Genomic DNA, 22,308 nt, shown 5'->3' with positions numbered 1-22,308 from the left:
CTTTCCGCTCTGGATCCGCCCACCTCCTGCCCCCTTCCATGGTTGCCACGCCCCCTCAGCCTCCCCGCCCATTTTAACCATGGCCCCGCCCCTTTCAGCCGTGCCCCCGCCCCCTCCCGCAGTCGCGCTGCCCTGTCAGTCTCCTTGCCCTTTTCGATGGTGACTCCGCCCCCTTCCACAGTCGCTCCGCCCCCTCAGGCTTCCCGCCCTTTTTAATGGCCGTTCCCCCTTCCATTTCCTCACAGGCTGAGGCGCGAAGGGGTCCTGGTGCCGCCACAGCCGGCAGGTAGTGGTGGGGAAGGGGGGGATGGGGACACGGACACCCTAGCAGGTGGCTGCACCCCCCCAGCATGGACTGGTTCCAGTACAACCACTGCTTATGCCAAGAGGGAGCCCACTTTGCCGTCACCAGGTGTGGCCACATCCTCCGCACAGTGTGCAGGGGGCGCAGGTAGGAGCCCCTTCACCCCCACAAAATGGAGGGGCACCCCCCTCATCTTGTACCCGTAAAATGGCAGAAGGGAAGGAGCCCCCTGACCTTAACCTCCTAAAATGGCGGAAGGGAGGGATTCCCCCTCACCTTCTATCCATAAAATGGCGGAATGGCGGAAGGGAGGGATTCCCCCTCACCTTCTATCCATAAAATGGCGGAAGGGAGGGATTCCCGCTCCCCGTCCACCTCACCAAATGGTTCCCCCTCCCATCTTGCCAAACTTTTTCCCTCATAACCGCCATTTTGGAGGGGTGCTCATGTCTGTTTCCTCACGCAGGTCCGTGCCCTGTCTGGGCTGCCAGCTGCTGCTACCTCCCCATCTCCGACAAGGTGAGTTGCTGCCCCATCCTGGCTGCCATTTTGAACCCTTCTCCTCCTTCGTCCCTGGCCACCATTGTGAACCTTCCTCATCCTCCATCACTGGTGGCCATCTCCCTCCCTCCCCACAGGTGTGCCTGCAGGAGAAGCTCTTCTTCAAGAGCCCGGCTGACATTGCCCTCAAGCACTTGACCCACAAATCCCAGGCGAGGAGGAGGAGAAGGATGGAGGGCAGCCCACCCCACACCAGCCATGGGGCCAGCCCCACAGCCTCTGCCCCACATGTCTGGCGTTTCCAGTGGGCGCAGTCCAACCTGCTGCTGGCCTCTCACAAGGAAGCTGGCCGCCATGTCCTGGACCCCGGCAATAGGTGATACTGTCCTCCCTCAGGGCCGCCATCTTGAGAGGAGTCCACGCTCCTGGTCACCATCTTGGAAGGATCTGCCCCACCACACCCTCTCCCCACCACCATCTTGGGAGGGTCTGCCCCACATCACAGCCCTGCTTCCGCAGGGTGCTGGAGGCGCTGCGGCGGGAGAATGGGGAGCTGTGCCGCACTCAGGTGACCCCCCCATTCCCCCCACCCTTCTCGTTCAGTCCCCCCATCTCTTCCCCGCCCCCACTGACCCCCCATTTTCTCTCCCCACAGCTCTCCCCTGGCTGGCGAGGGGTCAGCAGGTGAGAGCCCTGCTGTGGGGTTTCAAAGTGCGGGGCTGTGATAGCATTGGTGGTGGCACCCCCGTATATCTCCACGCACGAGCAGCATGCCCCGGCCAGTCAGCATCACCTCCCTGGCGCAGACAGGTAGGTGCCCCACTGCCCTCAAATTTTTGGGGGTCCCCCTATCCCCTATTCCCCCCCTCTTTACTTATGAGGACCACTGGGACCACCCTGGGGGCAACGGGGACCATGCTGGGATTATGTTAGGGGGCAACTGGGACCATGCTGGGGGCAACAGGGAGCTGCTGGAATCATGCTGAGGGAGACTGGGATCATACTGGGAACAAGTGGGAGCACACCGAGGGCAGCTGGGATCCTACTGGGAGCATCTAGGAGCACGGTGGGAGCAACTGTGACCGTGCTGGGCGAGACTGGGATCATACAGGGAGCAACTGGGACCACACTAAGGGTGACTGGAAGTGACTAGAAGCAACTGTGATCATGCTGGGAGCAACTGGGAGTGACTGGGACCGTGCTGGGAGGAACTGAGATCATGTTGGGGTCATCTGGGATATAGTGGGAGCAACTGGAACTATGCTGGGCGTGACTAGGAGCACGATGGGGGCAGCTGGGATCATACTGGGAGCGACTGGCCCATCCCGGGGGGGAACTGGCATGTTGGGAGCAACTGGAACTACTCTGAGGGCAACTGTGATCATGCTGGGAGCAACTGGGAGTGACTGGGACCATGCTGGGAGGAACTGAGATCATGTTGGGGTCATCTGGGATATAGTGGGAGCAACTGGAACTATGCTGGGCGTGACTAGGAGCACGATGGGGGCAGCTGGGATCATACTGGGAGCGACTGGCCCATCCCGGGGGGAACTGGCATGTTGGGAGCAACTGGAACTACTCTGAGGGCAACCGTGATCATGCTGGGAGCAACTGGAATCATAGTGGGAGTGACTCTCAGGGTAAGCTCAGTTATGCATGTAAACCAAAAACTTGGCATATGTACTACACCAAAACGTATTCTCTAGCTTTGCTCTGAAAACCACTGGGGGATTTTTGCATTTTCCCATCGAAAACACCCTTACGGAAGCTTCAAGAAGCATCTGTATCACTGATACACCGATGCAGTGGCATAAAACACCTTGAAGACAAAACTAAGTCACCAAAACCACTCTTTTTTCTTCAAACTAGCCATCTGTTCTGTCTCCATCACTTTCAGCTTCCTCCGCCAGATTTCAAAGAAATCTGGCAGGTTTGTTATTAAAAGATCTCCTCCCACATTTCCTTATCATTTTACCTAGAAGAATTCCAGGAAACCAAAACTTTTGTAAGCACTATACATCGCCCATCAACCCCGTGTTCTTCTGTGCCTAGCTCCGCGACTAAAGCACAGATCTGAAGGTAGTTGTCAGAACAGCAACTGCAAAAGAACAGCTCTGTGAGGTCCCCAACACAAGTCACAGCTACCGATCGTGGCCGAATCCCATTATCGCTTCCCGCCCCGCTTCATCCCTGGCGACGCTTGCCCTCCCGGTCCCCCCGCATGCTGGCGGGATGGCCCCCAGCCTGACTCGTGCTACGTGGCGACAAGCCACAAAGGGCAGAGCGTGGCTCCCGCAGGCCATGGCCGTCGCGGGGTCGTCTGTGACACCGCCAGCCGGGCAGTCCCCGAGGCCCCGTGCCTGTTGCCCCCACGCACCTTCTTTGGTCTGGGCGTTGGTGATCTGCAGGTCGCAGCTGGCCGCCGTCAGCTTCTCGTGGCCCATGATCTGGAGCTTGAGGTCACGCCGAGAGATGTAGAGGCCGTCGAAGGTGACTGTATCATAGTTCAGCTTGGAGAAGAACTTGTAGTGGACACGCGACATGGTCGGGGCCAGGCGATGCCTGCTCCACGACAGCGTCTACCGTGGCAGATGGAGGCGAAGCTCGCCCGGCTCCTCCTCCCTGGATTATACCTATTCGTTCCATAATTTGGCCATAGCCACAGTCCACAGTATGGCAGCGGAGGCAGACGAGCCCGACTGTTGGATATGCACTTGTGGTGGGTTCACCCGGGCTGGATGCCAGGTGCCCACCAAAGCCACTCAATCACTCCCCCTCCTCAGGTGGACAGGGGAGAGAAAATATAACAAAAGGCTTGTGGGTCAAAATAAGCACAGTTTAATAAAGCAAAAGCAAAGGTCGCACGTGAAAACAAAGGAAAACAAAAGATTTTATTCTCTACTTCCCATCGGCAAGCGATGTCTGGTCCCTTCCCGGGAAGCAGGGCTTCACTACTCATAGCGGTTGCTCCCAAAGACAAATGTAAATAACAAATGCCCCCCCTTCCATCTCCCTTTACTTAGCTTTTATTGCTGAGCTGATGTCATATGGCATGGAATGTCCCTTTGGTCAGTTTGGGTCAGCTGTCCTGGCTATGTCCCCTCCCAGGATCTTGCCCACCCAAAGCCCACCGGTGAGGGCAGGGGGAAGTGTTGGAGAGACAGCCTTATGCTGTGCAAGCACTGCTCAGCAGTAGCCAAAACACTGGTGTGTTATCAACACCTTTCTAGCTACCAATACAAAGCACAGCACTACGAGGGCTGCTATGGGGAGAGTTAACTCCATCTCAGCCAGACCCAATACAGGCATAAAGAGCCACCTGAGCAGGGCGGGAGTAAATGCAGGCACCCTGTGTGGAGAAGGGGCAAAATGAGCCTCCCCAAACAAGAGAGGGGGAAAAACAGCTATCCTGAGAGGGACATGGTGAAAGCAAGACACCTGGGCAAGGCCGTGGCCAAACTGGATGCCCCAAGTGGAGGATAAAAAGAAGAAAGCCTCCCCAAGTGGAGCAGGAGCCAAACTAGCTGCCCTGAGCTGAGCAGGAGTAACACTAACTGCCCCAAGCAGGACTGGGGAAAACTAGATGAGCCAGGCAGGGCAAGGGCCAAACTGGCCAGCTTGAGCGGGGCAGGAATAACAACCAGCTGCCTGATCGGGGCAGGAGCAATACTCACTGCCCTGCGAGCAGGTCAAGGAATTAAACCTGGTGCTAAAAAGGCACCCACAAACATTTTTCAGAGGTCCAGGGTGAGAGAGCAGTTGGGTGGGGGCCTGGCAGCCAGCCAAGGTCAACCCAGCACAGTTGCTGAAGGTGTTTCTTTGGTAGTGCTAGTTCAGAGTCAGCCCGTGGCTCTATCTTGGGGGCAGATAAGATTCTTTGGAAATGAACCTGTGAGAGACCAGGTGCTTTGCCACACGAGTGTCACGGACACAGTCCTGTACCCGGGCAGAGTGGAAAAGACACCCTCAGCAACCCGAACGTGCCAGCCAAAGCTGTGAGCAGGCACACTGACAGCCCTGGGCAGGTTTTTATTCATCCAGCCCATGCAGCTGCAGGAAGAGGTGGGAGCTCTGTCAGCAAACAGCCCTGCGCCAGCAGCGTGTGGGGAGCTCCAGTGACTGCTGGCTACGGGAGGTACCTGGGCTGTGGCGGCCATGGTGCTCGGTGGCCTCAAGGGGACATGTTCCCGTGCAGCCCCGTGTCACAAAGGCAGCTGCCCGGCGCTTGTGAGCACACCTGGCCAGGTCTTGGGATCCTGAAAAGCAGGCCAGCAAAAGCTAGTTGGGCTGAGCTGGCCTTCGGGATAACTCAGCTCCTTCCTTTGCTACTTGTGTGCCTACATTTTTCCAACCATTTATCATTTACTGCCCAATTCTCAACGTCCATCCTCTTTCAAAGGTAATTATGATTTGACTTTCAGGACAGATCATGCAGTAGGTAGATACGAGATGAAAGTACAGGCTGGTCTGTGCCTTCCGAGCTGCAGGCTGAGCTATTACACCTTGATAGGCTGGCCAGAGATGGGCTATGGGTAGAGTTCCTGTTTGCTATTTCCTTACCATATCCTAGGATAGGGAAGTAGGGGGTGGCAGTGTAGTCTGAGGTGTTGGGCTCAGCCTAGAATGACAAGAAGCCTGCCCTGACTGAGGCGGTAGGAAGGGAGACAGGAAAGGAGCACGGCAAAGGCAGCCGTTAAAATAGCGGCCAAAAGCCGGTCGCTCCTGCATCCAAGGTGAGCAAGTGCGGGCTGGAGAGCCCGAGGGCTCTGCTGCTAAGGCTAGCCGCAGGTAAGCAGCAGGTCCTCTTCAGAGAAGGTGACACGCAATGCAGTCTTTCAAAAGGGCCTTGGTAATTGCCGTCAACTGGAGTCCAGTGACAGGCACAGTGGGGCCGTCAGCCTGCAGCTCGGCAGCGGTTACAAGTGCCACTGAAACGCTGTTGATGGCAGATGCTGTTCTGTGGGTTGCGTTTGGGTTTTTTTTTAAGCATTTTGTTGAGGTACAGTTATTTCTTTGTGATCAGGTGAGGGGATTGGCGCTGATCTTCTCTTTCTGGAGCACGTCCTGACCTCCTTTGTCATCCAAAGCTTTCCCCTCTGTTCCTGAGAGGAGGGATGGCCGCAATGGGGAACGACTCCCGTAAGTAACGGCTTCACCAGCAGGCTTGGGCTTTGTGAATCGCCAAAGGCAACGGACGTGGCTGCTGCTCCATCCCTGAATGTTGATGTGCTGACAACCTAGAGTGAATTCTGGGGCATTTCCTGATAGCAGCCAGACTTAGCCAGGTGCTTCCGATTAGATGCAGGAAAACGCTCCTCTGTCACTCCTCTGCCACTAGTACAAGACTTTGAAAGATGACCTTGCTCGTAGAAAGACCTGACATTGGTCGGGTTACCTTCTGTGCTAGATACTTGCTCGTTTTCATCAATTTACGATCAGGAACAGGGGAGACTTGACCTGATAATCCAATTCAAGACTCGAGAGGGAAAGGAAGGTAGCCCGAGGCACAGAAATCGGAGTGGGGGCTTGTTAGACTTTTGGCAAAATAAGCAGGGGAACAGCCTATTTTCCAAAACTGTTTCTTGAGCAGTACATATCAATGGCAGCGTGAGGCTTCCCTCAGTGTTTCTGGGTTGGAGGTTAGAGCTGGTTGTCCTGGGTGCTCCTGTACAGAACTCGACTTTTCAAAATGCTTTTGTGCAACAAAATCATGTCACCTCTTTTCAAATGTCATTTCCCTGCAGTCATTGCCAAGGGAATGGCTCCACAACAAAGGATCCTCTTTCCCCCGGAGAAGATTTGCATGGATTGGCAGCGAAGACAGAGAGCTGGAGCGGGACTGCACAACCTGGGCAATACGTGCTTTGTCAACTCCGTCCTGCAGTGCCTGACGTACACAGCCCCTCTGGCCAACTACCTGCTCTCTCGTGAGCACAGCCATTCGTGTGAGTACTTTTAGGAACATTTCCTTGTACATCTGTTGGGCACTTCCCCGGGATTCCCAGAATCTGGAATTTGATTTAGGAGAAAAGAAGCCCTTCTTTGTCAACCCCACGAGGAGCTGTTCTTTGATCGCTCAAGCCTAGAAGCCGCTTGCTGTATCAAAGTGTGTTCATCTTCAGATAGGCACTTCTTTCTAGCCCTGGGTCTTGGTCCCTCTTCCTGCAAGTCAAACTCTCTTTGCTTATTGCACAGAAAACTTCTGTCAGTTAAGCATCCCTCTGAAGAAAGATTTCTATGCACTAAAACGTCCCGGGCTTGTCCTTGGGACGCTGGCACCTTGGGAGGAGTGGAGACTGTTCTTAAATTTCAGGATCTCCATGAGGTTTCCCATCGCTATGGCTATTTTGCTAACCTGAGGAACTTGCTTCCCTCCTTCCCTCTCTCCCTCTTCAGGTCGTCAGCAAGACTTCTGCATGATGTGCATAATGGAAGCGCACGTTAACAAGGTCCTGCATTCCTTAGTCAGTGCCATCCAGCCTAGGGCTGTCATCAACGTCCTCACACGTAAGTCATTTCGGGTGCTTTTACAGGTTTTCTCCCCTTCTTGTAGGAAAGAATTACTAACTTCTTCTTTCTTAGGAATAGGAGAACATTTCCAGCTTGGCAGGCTGGAAGATGCCCACGAGTTCCTCCGCTATACTGTCGATGCCATGCAGAGAGCTTGTCTGAGCGGAAGCAGCGAGTAAGCACAAGCAAATTACCTTTTCAATGTTCCCGAGCCCTTTGGACTCCTTGATGTACTCCCACCGAGGAAAACCTATGCCCAGGGCTTTCAGACAAAGCAACGCTCTTGGAGGAGATCACTCTCTGCCTTACCATTTATTTCCAGATTGGACATGTCTTCTCAAGCAACTACCATCATCCATCAAATATTTGGGGGCTTTCTGAGATCCAGAGGTACTTTTCCGCAACTATTGCTCAACTTGGAATTGTCTGTGCCCTTCTGTTGGCCTGTGATAAACAGCCGATCGTGTGACTGGTATGAAGGACGGAAACTGGCACAGCCAGTGACTTCCCCTATCACTGAGCATTTTGATTTGCCTTCCAGTCACGTGCTTGAGCTGCAAAGCAGTTTCTGATTCCCACAAGGCTTTCCTGGATGTCGCTTTGGATATAAACATAAGAGGGTTTATGACTGTGCTTCAAGACATCTCAAGGCCCCTGTAGCTTTCCAGAATCCACACAGTTGACTTAAAAACGTATACTGTGAACAGAAGAGAGCTTGGTGGTGGGTAGGAAGTGGAATGGGCTGTGTCCTTCTGGGGAGGCCATGGCAGTGGTCTCCCTGTAGGTGCTGGCTTTAAGCTGGACAAGCACAAATTATCCTCTCTGCACCCTTGACGTACTCTCATCCTTCTTCCTTTTGCCCTCCCTCAGCACCCCATCTGGCTCCCAGGCTGATGGGTTGTATCGTTTTCATTATCGATGACCCTGCGGTGCCACAGGGAAGTAGCTCTTGATAGCCCCGGGAATCCCTCAGGAATTCAATTCCCTGAGGGAAATGTTCAGCATCACACTCTCTTTCTGCCTCCTTCTGGACACTGCTTGCGGGTTCACAGTGCGTGTCCTCAGCGTCAGCTCCCTGGGTCTTCTTGTCAACTCCTAGTAAGTGTTTGGGCAAGGGCATTGCCCGCAGCTCACTGCTCTCCCTTCTCAATCCTCCAGGCAGCCTCATCTGTCACTGCAGCTCTGGAGGACTTTGTGAAACCCGAGCAGCTGGATGGTGAAAACTGCTTTAAATGTAGCAAGTAAGATGATGACTAGCGACACGGTAGCACTAGACCCTGCGGGAAGGTGCTGCATGTCATTGAGCAGAAGTCATCGTTTCACATAGGCTTAATGCACAATAATGAGACGCAGCTTTTTTTTATTATGGCCTTATGGTACTGAATAGCCTTAAAATAGTGTAAGGATGTGTGAGAGATGAAAGCTTGTCTGGTCTTCTTGGGGGAAAATTGGGTGCATTTCAGCACTTGGCTCTGTGCTTGCTTTCAAGATGTGACAAGATGGTTGCTGCCTCCAAGAGGTTTACAGTCCATTGCGCGCCCAAGGTTCTCACAGTGTGTCTGAAAAGGTTTGAAGATTGCACCGGCAGGAAGATCAGCAAGGTGTGTATGCCACTGGAGGGCAACTCTCTCTTCCCGGAGCAGGAGATTTCCCAAAGCAGTACGCTCTTTCACAAGCTGTTCGTGTTGGGTTTTTCGTGTTCCCTTCCGAGGAGAGGAGAGTTCCGGTGGGAAGACAAGCATGGACTCTGCTCCGACAGAGCTGCTTTGGCTGGGAACAGTTTCCTGCCAGCCAAACCATGCCATGTTGAAGGCTATTTCATGTAGTACTTCAGGCTCATTTCTGAGCCCTCCTGGTCTCCCTGTAGGTTGTGGAGTATCCCGAGTACTTGGATCTTCGGCCATACATGTCCCAGACAGCTGGAGAACTGCTCCTCTACACCTTATATGCTGTCCTGGTGCATGATGGTGACAGCTCTCATGCAGGACACTATTTGTGCTACACAAAGGTAAAGAGCAACTTCCTTCCTAGCAGGGAAAAAACGTGTGCTGGGGAAGACAAACCTTCCTGGCAGTGTAACTGGTGGCCAACATTTGGAGGGAGAAAGTCTCCTTAGAGGGCTGGATTTGATTTGTGTTGGCATACTCTTGGTTCTGTAGTTTTCTGCCTGTGCTTTTGTGGAGAAACCACGCGGTTCATCTCGAGAGACCAATGCCTTTCTTTGCAGGCCAGCAAAGGACTGTGGTATGAGATGAACGATATGGCTGTGGATGGTTGTGGCACCGACACAGTTCTCAGGCAGCAAGCCTATTTACTGTTTTATGTCAGGTAATAACAAGTATTAAAATATGTTCAGGATCCATCTCCTTTTCCTGGCTTTGCTATTTTTCTTCTCCTCCTGCATGTTTCTTTTTCTGTCGCAGGAGACAATTATTGCCTGCATCCTTCAGTGCTGTGGAATCTGAACTACCCCACGTCAGTCCTTATCTTCCCTTGCTGGGCTTTAGGCTGCTGTCCTGGTGTAAAGTGCTACTTGTCTGCTCTCTGAAGCTGGCTAATGTAGAGAAGAGTACTTACAGGGGGCCTCCAGGAAAGATGGGGAGGGACTCTCTATCAGGGAGTGTAGTGATAGGACGAGGGGTAACAGTTTTAAAGTGAAAGAGGGAAGATTTAGATTAGATATTAGGAAGAAATTCTTCACGGTGAGGGTGGCGAAACACTGGGAGAGTTTTCCCAGAGGGGTGGCGGATGCCCCCTCCCTGGAGGTGTTCAAGGCCAGGTTGGATGGGGCTTTGAGCAACCTGGTCTAGTGGAAGGTGTCCCTGCCCATGGCAGGGGGCTTGGAACTAGATGATCTTTAAGGTCCCTTCCAAGCCACACCATTCGATGATTCCATGATTCTATGAAATGGAGGCCGTAGGGATGATAAAGACGAGGGACTTGCTCTGACAGGGGCAGACCTGGTGGGTAGACCCCAGTCAATTTTCCCATTTGTAGTCTTGGTTACATCTTCTGTCTGTTGTAGAAACCGCTCCAAGAAAATGACTGAACCCCAGAGAAAGCTGCAACAACAGCCCTAAATGCAGATCACTCTTTTTTTTTTCCCTCCAGGCGCTCTGATTTGAAAACGGGAGAAAGGGTGCCTTCCTCACTGGCACCAGCATATGCCTGTTCCTCCCTCAGTCAATGGGGGGCCGACAGCAAGCAGGAGGATTCTGTGGGACCACAGAGTCTGCCTCCTAGGACTAAGGTAAGCTGGGGAGGTGGGTCAGGGCACGAGATGGACAGCAGATTTCTTTCTGGGCTCTTGGCATTGCTCTCTTCTCCCACCCACGCTGCAGCTTGCTTCACAGCCGCAACGCTGCTCCCTCTCAAAGCGTCCCGCCTCGATCCACCCCATTTGTCCGCCTTTGGCCCTTCTGCCTTTGCAGCCCTCCAGGAGAGCCTTTGGGAGGCCCTCAGCTGTCCCCTCGCACAGCTTCTGGGGTTTCCCCACTGTTCAGGTCCTTTCAGGAGGAAAGGGCAGGACCTTTGCACAGCTCTCTTTGCAGGACATGGCGGTGGGCATGGAGGACTCTCCAGAGGACAGCGGCTCCTCTGCACCAGCCAGCACCAGCCAGCTAACCCGGGCAGGTGCACGGGAGGCATCTGCAGGCTGGCCAGGCAGGCTCAGCATCGCCTCCTCCGTGGGCTCCTGCTTGCATCGCTTCTTCTGCGGCTGCCTAAGGCTGGTGTCCAGAAGGAAAGCTGCGTGCCCGGTCCGCTCTCCACCGCCTGCCCCCCTGCACGCTGTGCAAGAAGACAGCAACAAAGAGGAGCACGGATTCAGCCCTTCTTCCCGCTGCCAGAGGAGCGGTGCCAGGGAGAGGGCCCGGAGCAGATCCCCGCAGTGGGGAAGGGATGTCCGCAGCTGGTTGGTGGACACCACAGACTACGACCACTCAACAGGGAGGAGGAGGAGAACTAGTCCTCCAAGTCGTGATCACGCTCCCAGGGATGCTGCTGCTCCAGGGCCCTCCAACGGCACCTCCCAGTCAGCTCCTGCACCCAGCGCTGCTCAGGAGCAAACCCTGCCAATGCAGAAGCAGAGCAGATCCCTGCGGCAGGGCTACGCTCTCTGCAGCCGGTTTTTGGAGACCACAGACTACCAGCGCTCAGCGAGGAGGAAGGGGAGGTGGAGAGCAAGTCCTCCACGTCATGACAGAGCCCCAAGGGATGATGCGGCTGCAGGGCCCTCCAATGCCAGCTCCAAGCGGGCTCCCACACCCAGGGCTGCTCGGGAGCACGCTCAGCTGTGGCAGAGGGAGCGGAGCAGATCCCCACATCGGGGCTATGACCCCTGCAGCCGGTTTGTGGACACCACCGAGTGTGACCCCTCAGCAGGGAGGAGGAGGGCTTCAGCACCCCGGAGATGCACATCAGGCAATCACTTGGGGCTGAGATGGTGACAGGGGCAGATTGTCGACCTGGATGAGGGAGGAGCATGGCATCTGACTGCTGCAGTGCCGGAAAGGAAGAGGAATCCAGGAATTGAAGAAGCATCAAAACTTCCCCCAGCAGGGACCAAGCTGCACAAAGGGCACCAGCAGCCCACTCTGTCCCTCCTCCCAGTGCTGCCCCTGGCCAGGAAGAGCTCAGAGAGACCTTCCAGAGACTCGGACCGCTCTGCCGGCTGGCCTGCCTGCCCACAGGTCCCTCGAGGAAGAGCTTTAATCCATGTTCAGCTTTTGGGATTGCCTTGCAGAAACAACACTCGTTTGGACCCAGCAGGCAGAAAAGCCAAAGCCAGAATTAAAAACACTCGTTGGCCTTGCCTGTGGAATTTATGGGGTGTTTCTTTCTCTGTAGGTTTTGCGGCAATTGGTGGAAATACCCAGTCCGAGAAGTTTACATTGTGGGATTTTGAAAGCAGTGTGTTTGCATGTGCCCATCTTGCAATCTCTTCTTTTTAAAGCTGGAGTTAAAGTCACTCGAATGGAAGTGGGCTGGATGAGCCGACAGCGAGCGGGACTGCAACGGGCTGAACGGCCGGGCCCTGAGGGTGCTGCTCAGTGGCACCAAGTCTAGTGTGAGGCCAGGAGCTAGCGGCGCCTCCCGGGGGTCAGTACTGGGTCCGATCCTGTTTAACATCTTCCTTAACTAATGGTCTGGGTGATGGGCAGAGTGCACCCTCAGCAAGTTGGCAGATGACACCAGGCTGGGAGGAGAGGCGCTTCAGCCAGGGGGTCGTGCTGCCATCCCGAGGGGCCTGGGCAGGCTGGACAGATGGGCTGACAGTGACCTCACGCAGTTCAGCAAGGGGGAATGCAAAGGGTGCTGTGCAGGTGACGAGCACCGGCACAGGCTGCCCAGGGAGCCTGTGGAGTCTCCATCCTTGGAGATGTTCCACAGCCCTCTGGACATGGTCATGGCCAACTGGCTGCAGGCAGCCCTGCTTGAGCAGGGGGCTGGGACCAGGTGACTTCACCCTCCAGGTGACCTCCTGGCCAGCCTCAAGTAGCCTGTGATTCTGTGAAATGGGTGCCTGGAAGAGGATCCAGCCACCACCGCTGTCACCCTCAGGTGGCCATCGACAGCCCCACCAGGAAGCTGCAGCCCCTGGAGAGGAGCCCAGGCAGCGGCAGGTTCTCTGGCCGGAGCTGTGGCCCGTGGGGCCCAGGCGGGAGCAGGGGAACGGTGTGAGGACGAGGCGGCAGAGACGAGTGCTCTGGCCTGTCCAGCAGCCCCATTCCCTGTGCTCCTGCACTGCTCAGGGGGGAGAGGGGGGTCGAGGAGTTGGGAAGGGAGGAGTGAGGCTGAGCCTGGGAAGAGCTGGGCTGGGGGAAGCTGTTCTCGTTTGGGTTTGTTGCTGCTCTCCCGCTCCCTTTTTAATTGGCAACAAATTGGTGTTCCAGTCTACCTGTCAGGGAGGTTTTGTTGCAGTTACAGGTCTTCAAGCAACCCGGCAAAGAAGTTTTCCAAGGCTACTGTCCCAATGGAAGTGCAGGGTTCAGCTCCGATTGCTCTCTGTGTGGATTGTGTCTGGTGTCAGGCAGGTGCAGAGCAGCTTTCGGACAAGGAATGGGACTATTCCAGGCTTTTTTTTCTCTTTCGGGGGAGGAACGTGAAGAGAAGAGAAAAACAGTTTTGGAATAGATAAAACACATGCCTTGGGTTTTAGAAGAACACTAAAACAAATGACCTGACCCGTCGCCTGTGCCCGAATTGTTGCCATTTTGATGTCAGGCTCTTTTAAAGATCTTTTAAAGCAGGGCCTCAACTTCTCAGGGGAGGAAAAAGTAAAAAATCATTTATCTCTTTGGACCAGGGATTTGCCCAGTGGTTTTGGACACAATGTTACTAGATCCAACACTGCTAGGAAAAATAATACCCCTTCAATACTGTCAGTAGCCTGCACCCCATGTAGGAATTACAGCGAGGTCAGATGGGAGACCTCAGAGCAGCGGCCGTGACCCAGGACCCCACAGCATGAGCTCCAACGAATGTAAAGTGGGTCCTCGTGCTTTCAGCCACCCATGGCTTCGTCAACTCTATAAGATAAGTCCTGTAAGTAAGGGACTATTGTAATAGGTTTTTTTCTGACCTATAATAGGAAGCATCTGATGTACACCAAAGACACATCTAACATACTTTTATCTCATGCCACACAAACCAGCACTTGATCTGGCCTCGTTTACCTGGATGACAAAACAAGCTGGAGTTTCTACCAGAAGTTCAAAGCCACCCAGCAAGTTTTACCAGATGCCCGATGCAGCATGCGGTCTTGCTTTGCACTAGGCTGCTGCTACTCAGTGTCTAAAGCCCAGAGTAACTACTGACTTAATACGTTTATTTGGGATATACAACTGAGTAAATGAAAGAACAGAAGCCAAAAGAACTCTTAGATTTACAAATTTAACTTCTTTAGTTTATGATTCTTAAACTCCTTAACAAATCAGAACAGTCACATATTTTTGATATGCAAAGAGTATTCCAGGTTGTTTGGCACGCTTAGTTTAGGAAAAAGTGGTGCATTTATATTTAATTATAAATAAATTCTCTTTGTTTCCTAAGTACACTGTTGAAAGCTTAATTTTTTTCTGTCAGCAATATTGCCAAATCTTATTTTCGTCTTCAGACAGAGCTTTTACTGTTTTACTTAAAACTCCTAGAAGCAATCACAATTCAAACTTTTACCTATGCTCTGATACAAAACACAGCAATGACAAAAAAAACTTTAAACAATGTAATACTTCCTCCGAGGCAGAAAGGTCATTTGGAACTGAGGTGCCCCAAATTACGTACTGGATTTGGCTCCCTGGAATAAGTCCTTCTGCACGTAGCTACAGCTTCCTCCCTCTTGTCCTCTTTTTCAGAGATAAAGGCAAGCTGGGGCTGCATGAATTATTCACACATCTTGCTCCCTGTCATAATGTTTATGGACTGATCACAGCTCTTCTCTCTTCACTTACCTAGAAACAGGCATACCATGATGATGCCTGCTCTAGTTTACTGATGTACGAAGGATGAATGTCCGCTCAACATAAAAGTGGCATGTGTGCTTGTAAGAGGACGAGGAAGGACATGTAAGAGGCTGCACACGATCTCCCATCATGTGATCAGATATATAGCCATTACAGTGAAGAGAGACACTCGCTGATGAGCATGTCTCAGGATGAAGTCACGTTTGGATACATCACTCAAATAAAATGGACTGCTCTTATCAGCTGATTTGACAGGGAATAACTACGTTTTGGTCTTGTATGATTATATCTCATTAATTCCCCGTGTTCTCTCACATCATACACAAACCAGATCACCCCACCGGAAAATGAAGAGGATCTGACGAGCAGACAGTCAAAGACAAGAACAACCCACATTGCCAAACTGTTTCCGTATGAGAGCTGTAAAATAAACGTGAAATTATGAATAGCAATACCCCAATGATTATACGCTATTTCTTACAAAACAAGAACTGGTTGAAATCTAAAGAAACAATCAAACAACAGGTTTAAAATAAAGAAAAGGTGGGGGTGGGGTGGGAGGAGGAGTTCCCCTTCTCCGCCAAGACTCAATTACACAGTGCAACTCAAACTCATTGCCATGGAAGACTGTGGAGGCAGGAGCTATAAATAGCCATAACAAAGGAATTCAGCAAACTTGGGGTGGGTGAGTATATAACTGGATTATAAACTTGGTGGGCTAGAGTTGCCCTGCCTCAGCCCTAATCTGCTGCCTGATGGAAGCAAAAGGATAAAACTGGAAAAAAGCATCTCTCCACTTCAGATGCAGTCCTTCAGTATTCACAACACAAGCAGATGAAATACTAATCCAGAGGGACTTAAGCGTGGTATTTCTAATGCTTTTTTGTACTTGTAGTCAGACTGAAGAGGATTTTGGCATGCCATATGTCCTGGTTTCGGCCAGAATAGAGTTAATTTTCTTTCTAGTAGCTGGCATAGTGCTATGTTTTGGGTTCAGTATGAGAAGGATGTTGATAACACACTGACATTTTCAGTTGTTGCTAAGTAGTATTTATACTAAGTCAAGGATTTTTCAGCTTCTCCTGCCCAGCCAGCAAGAAAGCTGGAGGAACACAAGGAGTTGGGAGGGGACACAGCCAGGACAGCTGACCCAAACTGGCCAACGGGGTATTCCATACCATGTGACGTCATGCCCGGTATATAAACTGGGGGGAGTTGGCCTGGGGGGATCGCTGCTCGGGAACTGACTGTGCATTGGTCAGCGAGTGGTGAGCAATTGCACTGTGCATCACTTGTTTTGCATATTCTAATTCTTTTATTATTGTCATTATTATTAACATTATTATTATTTTCTTCTTTTTCTGTCCTATTAAACTGTCTTTATCTCAACCCACAAGTTTGACTTTTCCCCCCAATTCTCTCCCCCATCCCACTGGGTGGGGGGAAGTGAGCGAGCGGCTGCGCGGTGCTTAGTTGCTGGCTGGGGTTAAACCCTGACACCATACTGTATGTGCCTGTACAAAGGTATGGTGCTTGGAGGGTCAGGGACACCAAAGGAAGATCATCTGCTCCAACCTCCTGCATGCAATGGCTATTTTCATCTATGTATCTCAGCACCAAATTGAACGTCTTGGAAACATAAAGGCTCCTACCTGAGAGCGTCTAGACTTGACAATCAGAATAGATGCTACAGTCATCATTTCCTTTGACAGTTTATTCCAAAGATTAGTCACTCCCACAGTTCAAAGGAAGAAAAAAAAAAACCCCAAACAATGTCTCCAACTTCAGTTTTTAATTTCTGCTATGCCTTTTACTGTGTTGTTACATTTTCTCTTTTCCAAAGATTTCTACATGTTTTTTCCAGTCATCTTTTGATCTGCAACTCTTTAAGACTCTCACTAGAAGTTATTTACCTCTTCTGTCTACATAACTGTCTATGTAACTGTTACACAGATAGTCTTCTATCTCTGTAACAAGTATATTCCGTCTTAATTACTAGAAGGCAAATCACGGTTTTGTTTCAAGTATCATGAGCTTAAAGTCTCATTATTTTGCTTTGCTGGACTCATGATTCTTCACATTTGAGACTGCCAGCATCTTACTACAGCAGAGTGAAAAAAGTTTTTGTATGTGATGTGGAAGATAACTGTGACATAGGAAGTACTGCTGCAGCAGTAATACATGTTTGTTTATTGCTCTCCCTATCTTTATAGGTTGTCATTTATAGGCCATATAAACCACTTGCAATTTATTACTAAGGCCATTCAAACTAGCATGGTATGACAGCTGAACTATTCTTTAAGTTAAAGTTTCCAGGCTTTCAAGAAGACATTTTCTCTAATGCTTTGTTTCTGCCAATGCTCTTTGCGAATCATAAATGAGGCCTGACAGGGTCAGGATTATCGTGCTGAAAAATCAATGCACTCCGCTGGATTAGAAGGAAGAGTTTTAATTGATTCATTTACACTTTCCTTTCTAACAAAGTTAAACAGCCTTTTGCCATAAAAACACGAATGGGGAATACAGGGAGTTGCATCCAGTGTTCCTCATTTGCCATATTTTCTATGAAACTATCACTTGGAGCGTTGGGGCAGAGAACTGCACTTCAAGTGCAGATCACCCGAGTGTTTTTGTAATCATGGTCTACTAAAAGCATCTTTTTTCTATTTAAAGCAGAGAGTTGCACAGTTTGGGGCAAATTGAGAAAAAGAATAAGGTAACTGTGAAACACTTCTGACTCAGATGAAATGAGCAAGTGTGAGAGAGGTGACTCAGGTCTCACTTCTCCACTCGGAATAAAACATTTATTAAAGACGGACGAAGATGAAGCAAGCGGGTAGGAGCAGGAGTGAAAGAGACCCCAACTTTGGCATCAGATTTAGCAGAGCGTAGGCAATTGATTCATTGGCACTACCACAAAGGCCTCTGAGCATATCTAAAGGTACATTTGTGAACAGTCACATTTAGTTACGGAACAAACTATGGAACAAGTTATAATCATGCATGTACTTCAGTCTGTGCACATCTGGGAATAAAGACCTGGAAAACTACTGAAAGGTATCAGATTAATAAAAGGAAGGTTAAGTCAATTACTTCTGCCTCATGCATATCTTTATCAACTTTTATGCTATGAAGTGACAGACAATGCAATACAATGTTTTAAGTGAGAGAGGCCAAAGTGAGCTCAACTCAGCCTACTATTCATCCGCATCAGCTAGAGTGGACACCGTGATTTGACAATATGGTGAGTCGGGCAGCTAAAAATCAGAAAAGCTTCTCTAAACGAAGACACAATTTGGGCTTGAAAATATGTTTCTTCTAAATAAAAACACTTCTCCTCCTGATAACGCACATTTACTGTGCTCTACTATACTAGATTTCAGTAGTATACTTACCTATGAGTATACAGACTTAAAACCCTGATGTCTATAAAATATTCATCAACATAGGAAGTGTATATCCTGGAGTCTTAACATACACCTAGGTATGACATTCTCATCAAGACTGTAACAAGTATAATAACCAGCTCCTGAAAAACAGCTTATCAGTCTGCAGTTAGAGTCTCTCCTCCACATTTATCAGAGTTGGTAAGAAAGTTTTAGGCTTTGTATAAAAATAGGCAGTTAACAACAACAAAAAATTGGAAATAAATACTTATTTTTAAGACTCTATTTCCATTTTAAATTTGTTTTCCCCATGATTCTGTATTTTCTAAATTGTAACTAACTGACCTATTGGAAACCAAACCGTAAAATTCGAAGAGATTATTCCATGGAAAAAATGTGAGTGATTTTACTTCAGCTATAGCTGAATTGTTAGCTGACAGTTTTAAGTACACAGTAAATACCTTGAAAATAATAATACATATTTGAAAGGATCCATGTGTGTATACAGATATAGGCATATTTTGTGCGTGTGCATGTGTGTGTTTGTGTGTCTATACATATAAGGGTGGAACCAGCATAATTATATTCTATAGATAAACCTAAATTAAGCAACGGCACCCGGATACAGAACAATACATTAAAATAAAACTATATGACCTCCCAATAAACAGCTACCCCTGGGCGGTACCAGAGTTGCCTGTGGGACGCATGGTCCAAAAGAGCAAAAGCAATCCAAGCCATCCGCACAGCAACCGGAGGCGCACTGAGGGAGTCCAAAGCAGGGTGGTATGACAGCGTCATCACAGCTGTAGATACCATCCTTACTGTGCCCAGCTGACACCCAGCACAGGGAGACCATTAACAGAGCTTCCACAGCAGGAGCACACAAGCGCAGTTCCCTTCCCATCCAGCATCAAGCTCTTGTGTGGTAACAGCCACGGGTTGAAGTCCACGCAGTTTCCTGGAGATAAACTAGGCGCCCCGCAGGGGCCTGGAAACATTTTGCACCATAATTTCAAAACATCTTACCTTGGTATCCAAGGGAGTATCAAGGAATGCCTCGTAGGTGTCAGAAACGGCTTTGCAGCTGAAGCACGTTACTGGAAGGCAAAGAGAAATGCTTCTCAGGTTGGGAAGGAGGCTAACTCTGCCCATTTCAGTGACCAAGACATACTACTTTCAACACACTGGACATACTGCCGCATCCCAGAAGCTGTTTACCACAAACAGAGAAAGAGCCACAGATCATTCTAAGGGCAGGAATAGTTTTTAAAAGTACCTCTGGATCTTGGAGATCCTCCAAAGACCTGATGAATGAGTGTGCTAGCCTGAGAAGATGTGTCCCAGCTGGAAAGAAATGGTAATCGGAGCTCACAAGGTGGAAGGCAGTTAGCTGCTGCAAGAATTTACCTTGTTAGGAAAGCCCCAGACAGAGGTTTTCACTGACGGTCGTAAAAAGGACTAGAGAGTATCTCACCAGTGATGTGCTTATGCTTACTCGCTGTTGCTGCTCAAACAAGCTCTCTGCATGGCACCCACAGCATAGCAGAAGAATTCATGCGCGTATTCCTGCGTGCCAGGCTGGAAATGTTCTCCTATTCCTAAAAAAGAAGGTGGTTTTCACAGTGATCTCAGAGAAAAAAGAAAGAAAACTTACCTTTCTAAAAAAGCTCTCCTCCTTAACACGAACACGGCAAAAACACACGGTGACACACCGGGTGCTTCAGAAATCAAAAATACCTCCAAATGAAACCATCTGAAATGACTTACGTGGAAGCTCATTGACGAGAGACATAGGTTCGATGGTCCTGCCCGAGCAAGCTAGGACTTCCTCAACGTGCGCTTCTGTTGTGCACATCATGCAGAAGCCTTCCTCTGCACCTGAAGAAGGGAGGAGGGAAGCAAGCAAGCCTGATGTGCATCTCTGGGGTGTTGAAACCCTCCTGCTCCCTACTGAGGAGGTCGTAGTCTGTGGTGTCCACCAACCAGCTGCGGACATCCCTTCCCCACTGCGGGGATCTGCTCCGGGCCCTCTCCCTGGCACCGCTCCTCTGGCAGCGGGAAGAAGGGCTGAATCCGTGCTCCTCTTTGTTGCTGTCTTCTTGCACAGCGTGCAGGGGGGCAGGCGGTGGAGAGCGGACCGGGCACGCAGCTTTCCTTCTGGACACCAGCCTTAGGCAGCCGCAGAAGAAGCGATGCAAGCAGGAGCCCACGGAGGAGGCGATGCTGAGCCTGCCCGGCCAGCCTGCAGATGCCTCCCGTGCACCTGCCCGGGTTAGCTGGCTGGTGCTGGCTGGTGCAGAGGAGCCGCTGTCCTCTGGAGAGTCCTCCATGCCCACCGCCATGTCCTGCAAAGAGAGCTGTGCAAAGGTCCTGCCCTTTCCTCCTGAAAGGACCTGAACAGTGGGGAAACCCCAGAAGCTGTGCGAGGGGACAGCTGAGGGCCTCCCAAAGGCTCTCCTGGAGGGCTGCAAAGGCAGAAGGGCCAAAGGCGGACAAATGGGGTGGATCGAGGTGGGACGCTTTGAGAGGGAGCAGCGTTGCGGCTGTGAAGCAAGCTGCAGCGTGGGTGGGAGAAGAGAGCAATGCCAAGAGCCCAGAAAGAAATCTGCTGTCCATCTGGTGCCCTGACCCACCTCCCCAGGTTACCTTAGTCTTAGGAGGCAGACCCTGTGGTCCCACAGAACCAGCTGGCTTGTTTTTCCTTGCAGAATCTCCCCCCAAATCCCCACAGGGATGACAAAAACCCTATAGGAGACCAAAAAGCCTAGAGGGGACCAAAAAAGCTTAGAGGGGACTCCAGAAATCCCCGTGGGGACAACTAAAATGCTATAGGGCACCCCAAAATCTTTACAGGGTCCTAAAGCTGTTGGAGGACCATAAATATTCTATAGGGGACCCCAAGATCCACATAGGGGACCTTAAAAAGCTCATGGGGACCCCAAAACCCTAGAGAGGCCCCCCCAAATCCTCACAGGGGACCTAAAATTCTACAGGGGACCCCCACACTGTTCACAGGGGTCTTAAAACTGTCCTGGGCCCCTAAATACTCTATAGGGGACCCCAAAATCTTCCTAAGGGTCCTAAGACCATCCTGGGACCATGAATTACCCTATAGGGGATGCCAAAGTCCTTATAGGGAACCCAAAACCTCATGGGGACCCCCCCAAAACCCTATAGGGGACCCCAAAACCATCTAGGGGACCCTAAATAGCCTAGAGGGGAACCCCAAAATGGTCACAGGGGCATTAAAACCCTCCTGGGCCCCTAAATGTTCTATAGGGGACCCCAAACTCATCCTATGGGCCTTAAAACCTTCCCAGGGAACCCCCAAACCCTATAGGGGATGCCCCTGAAATCTCTGTAGGGGCCCTAAGAGCCTATAGGGGACACTACACACCCTATGGGGAACCCCCAAAACTTCGGAGGGACCCTAAACCCCACCCCCCTCCCCGGGGGACTGCCAGAAACCCTATTAGGGACCCCCCGAACCCTATAGGAGGCCCCCAAAACTGTCTAGGGGACCCTAAATAGCCTATAGGGGACTCCAAAAAGTCCACAGGGGACCCCAAAACTCTATAGGGGACCCTAAAACCCTATAGGGAATGCCCAAAAGTCTATAGGGTACCACCAAAACCCCTATAGGGGACGCCAAAACCCCTATAGGGAACCCCAAAAGTCTAGAGGGGACTCTAAAATCCTACAGGAGACCCCCCAAACCCCCATAGGGGACCCAAAAAAATCTATAGGGGACATCAAAACCCCTATAGGGGACCCCAAAACCCCTATAGGGCCACCCCAGTCCCCATAAGTGTCCCTGTACCTCCGTGGGGGACCCCAAAACCCCCACAAGGGCCCCACACACCCCTATTGCAACCCCTGACCCCTATGACGACCTCTGACCCTTTCCAGGGTCCCTAAACCACCCCTCCCCCTGCCAGGAAAATGGCAGGAAAAGGAAAAGTGGGGGAAAACCCGACGGATTCAGGAGGCAGATGGGGATGCTGGGAAAGGGGATGGGGCTCACTCCCCATTGGTTGCCGAGGGTGGGGGGGGGTGGCAAAGGGGGCACGGCTGGGCACGGTGGTTGGGCAGGAGCCGTGGGAGGGAGGCGGAGCTGGAGGGACCCATCGTGAAGCCCCAC

At 51.1% G+C, this 22,308-nt stretch overlaps 3 protein-coding genes and 1 long non-coding RNA gene across 5 annotated transcripts; 2 read left to right on the top strand and 2 right to left on the bottom strand.

Moving 5' to 3' along the window:
- Window positions 1-79: 79 nt before the first annotated feature.
- On the top strand, window positions 80-1,493 carry LOC115337778 (RING finger protein 212B-like). Its single transcript, XM_030006179.1, has 7 exons — window positions 80-159; window positions 246-286; window positions 771-823; window positions 943-1,017; window positions 1,096-1,181; window positions 1,325-1,373; window positions 1,461-1,493. The coding sequence occupies exons 1-7, from the start codon at window positions 80-82 to the stop codon at window positions 1,491-1,493; spliced, it is 417 nt and encodes a 138-aa protein (XP_029862039.1).
- A 1,170-nt stretch (window positions 1,494-2,663) lies between these two features.
- Window positions 2,664-3,393, bottom strand: LOC121233097 (E3 ubiquitin-protein ligase RBBP6-like). Of its 2 annotated transcripts, none has more exons than XR_005931881.1 (2): window positions 3,183-3,393; window positions 2,664-2,903 (listed from the first exon to the last, which is right to left on the bottom strand). XR_005931881.1 is itself a non-coding variant. In XM_041121774.1 (2 exons), the coding sequence occupies exons 1-2, from the start codon at window positions 3,346-3,348 to the stop codon at window positions 2,719-2,721; spliced, it is 228 nt and encodes a 75-aa protein (XP_040977708.1). In that variant the 5' UTR covers window positions 3,349-3,393; the 3' UTR covers window positions 2,664-2,718. The 2 variants fall into 2 exon arrangements, 1 of the variants encoding a protein (XP_040977708.1); XM_041121774.1 differs by having other exon boundaries at window positions 2,664-2,780.
- A 2,437-nt stretch (window positions 3,394-5,830) lies between these two features.
- Window positions 5,831-8,560, top strand: LOC115337777 (ubiquitin carboxyl-terminal hydrolase 42-like). Its single transcript, XM_041121761.1, has 7 exons — window positions 5,831-5,944; window positions 6,550-6,750; window positions 7,202-7,312; window positions 7,397-7,490; window positions 7,638-7,705; window positions 7,857-7,922; window positions 8,469-8,560. The coding sequence occupies exons 1-7, from the start codon at window positions 5,920-5,922 to the stop codon at window positions 8,558-8,560; spliced, it is 657 nt and encodes a 218-aa protein (XP_040977695.1). The 5' UTR covers window positions 5,831-5,919.
- Window positions 8,561-20,886: 12,326 nt separating this feature from the next.
- Window positions 20,887-21,510, bottom strand: LOC121233099. Its single transcript, XR_005931882.1, has 3 exons — window positions 21,493-21,510; window positions 21,338-21,370; window positions 20,887-21,012 (listed from the first exon to the last, which is right to left on the bottom strand). It is a non-coding gene; the product is annotated as an uncharacterized LOC121233099 (long non-coding RNA).
- Between the last annotated feature and the right edge of the window lie 798 nt (window positions 21,511-22,308).

This window comes from Aquila chrysaetos, unplaced genomic scaffold (genome assembly GCF_900496995.4).
Source record: "Aquila chrysaetos chrysaetos unplaced genomic scaffold, bAquChr1.4, whole genome shotgun sequence".
Taxonomy (NCBI): Eukaryota; Metazoa; Chordata; class Aves; order Accipitriformes; family Accipitridae; genus Aquila; species Aquila chrysaetos.
This window is presented reverse-complemented; position numbering and strand designations above follow the sequence as displayed.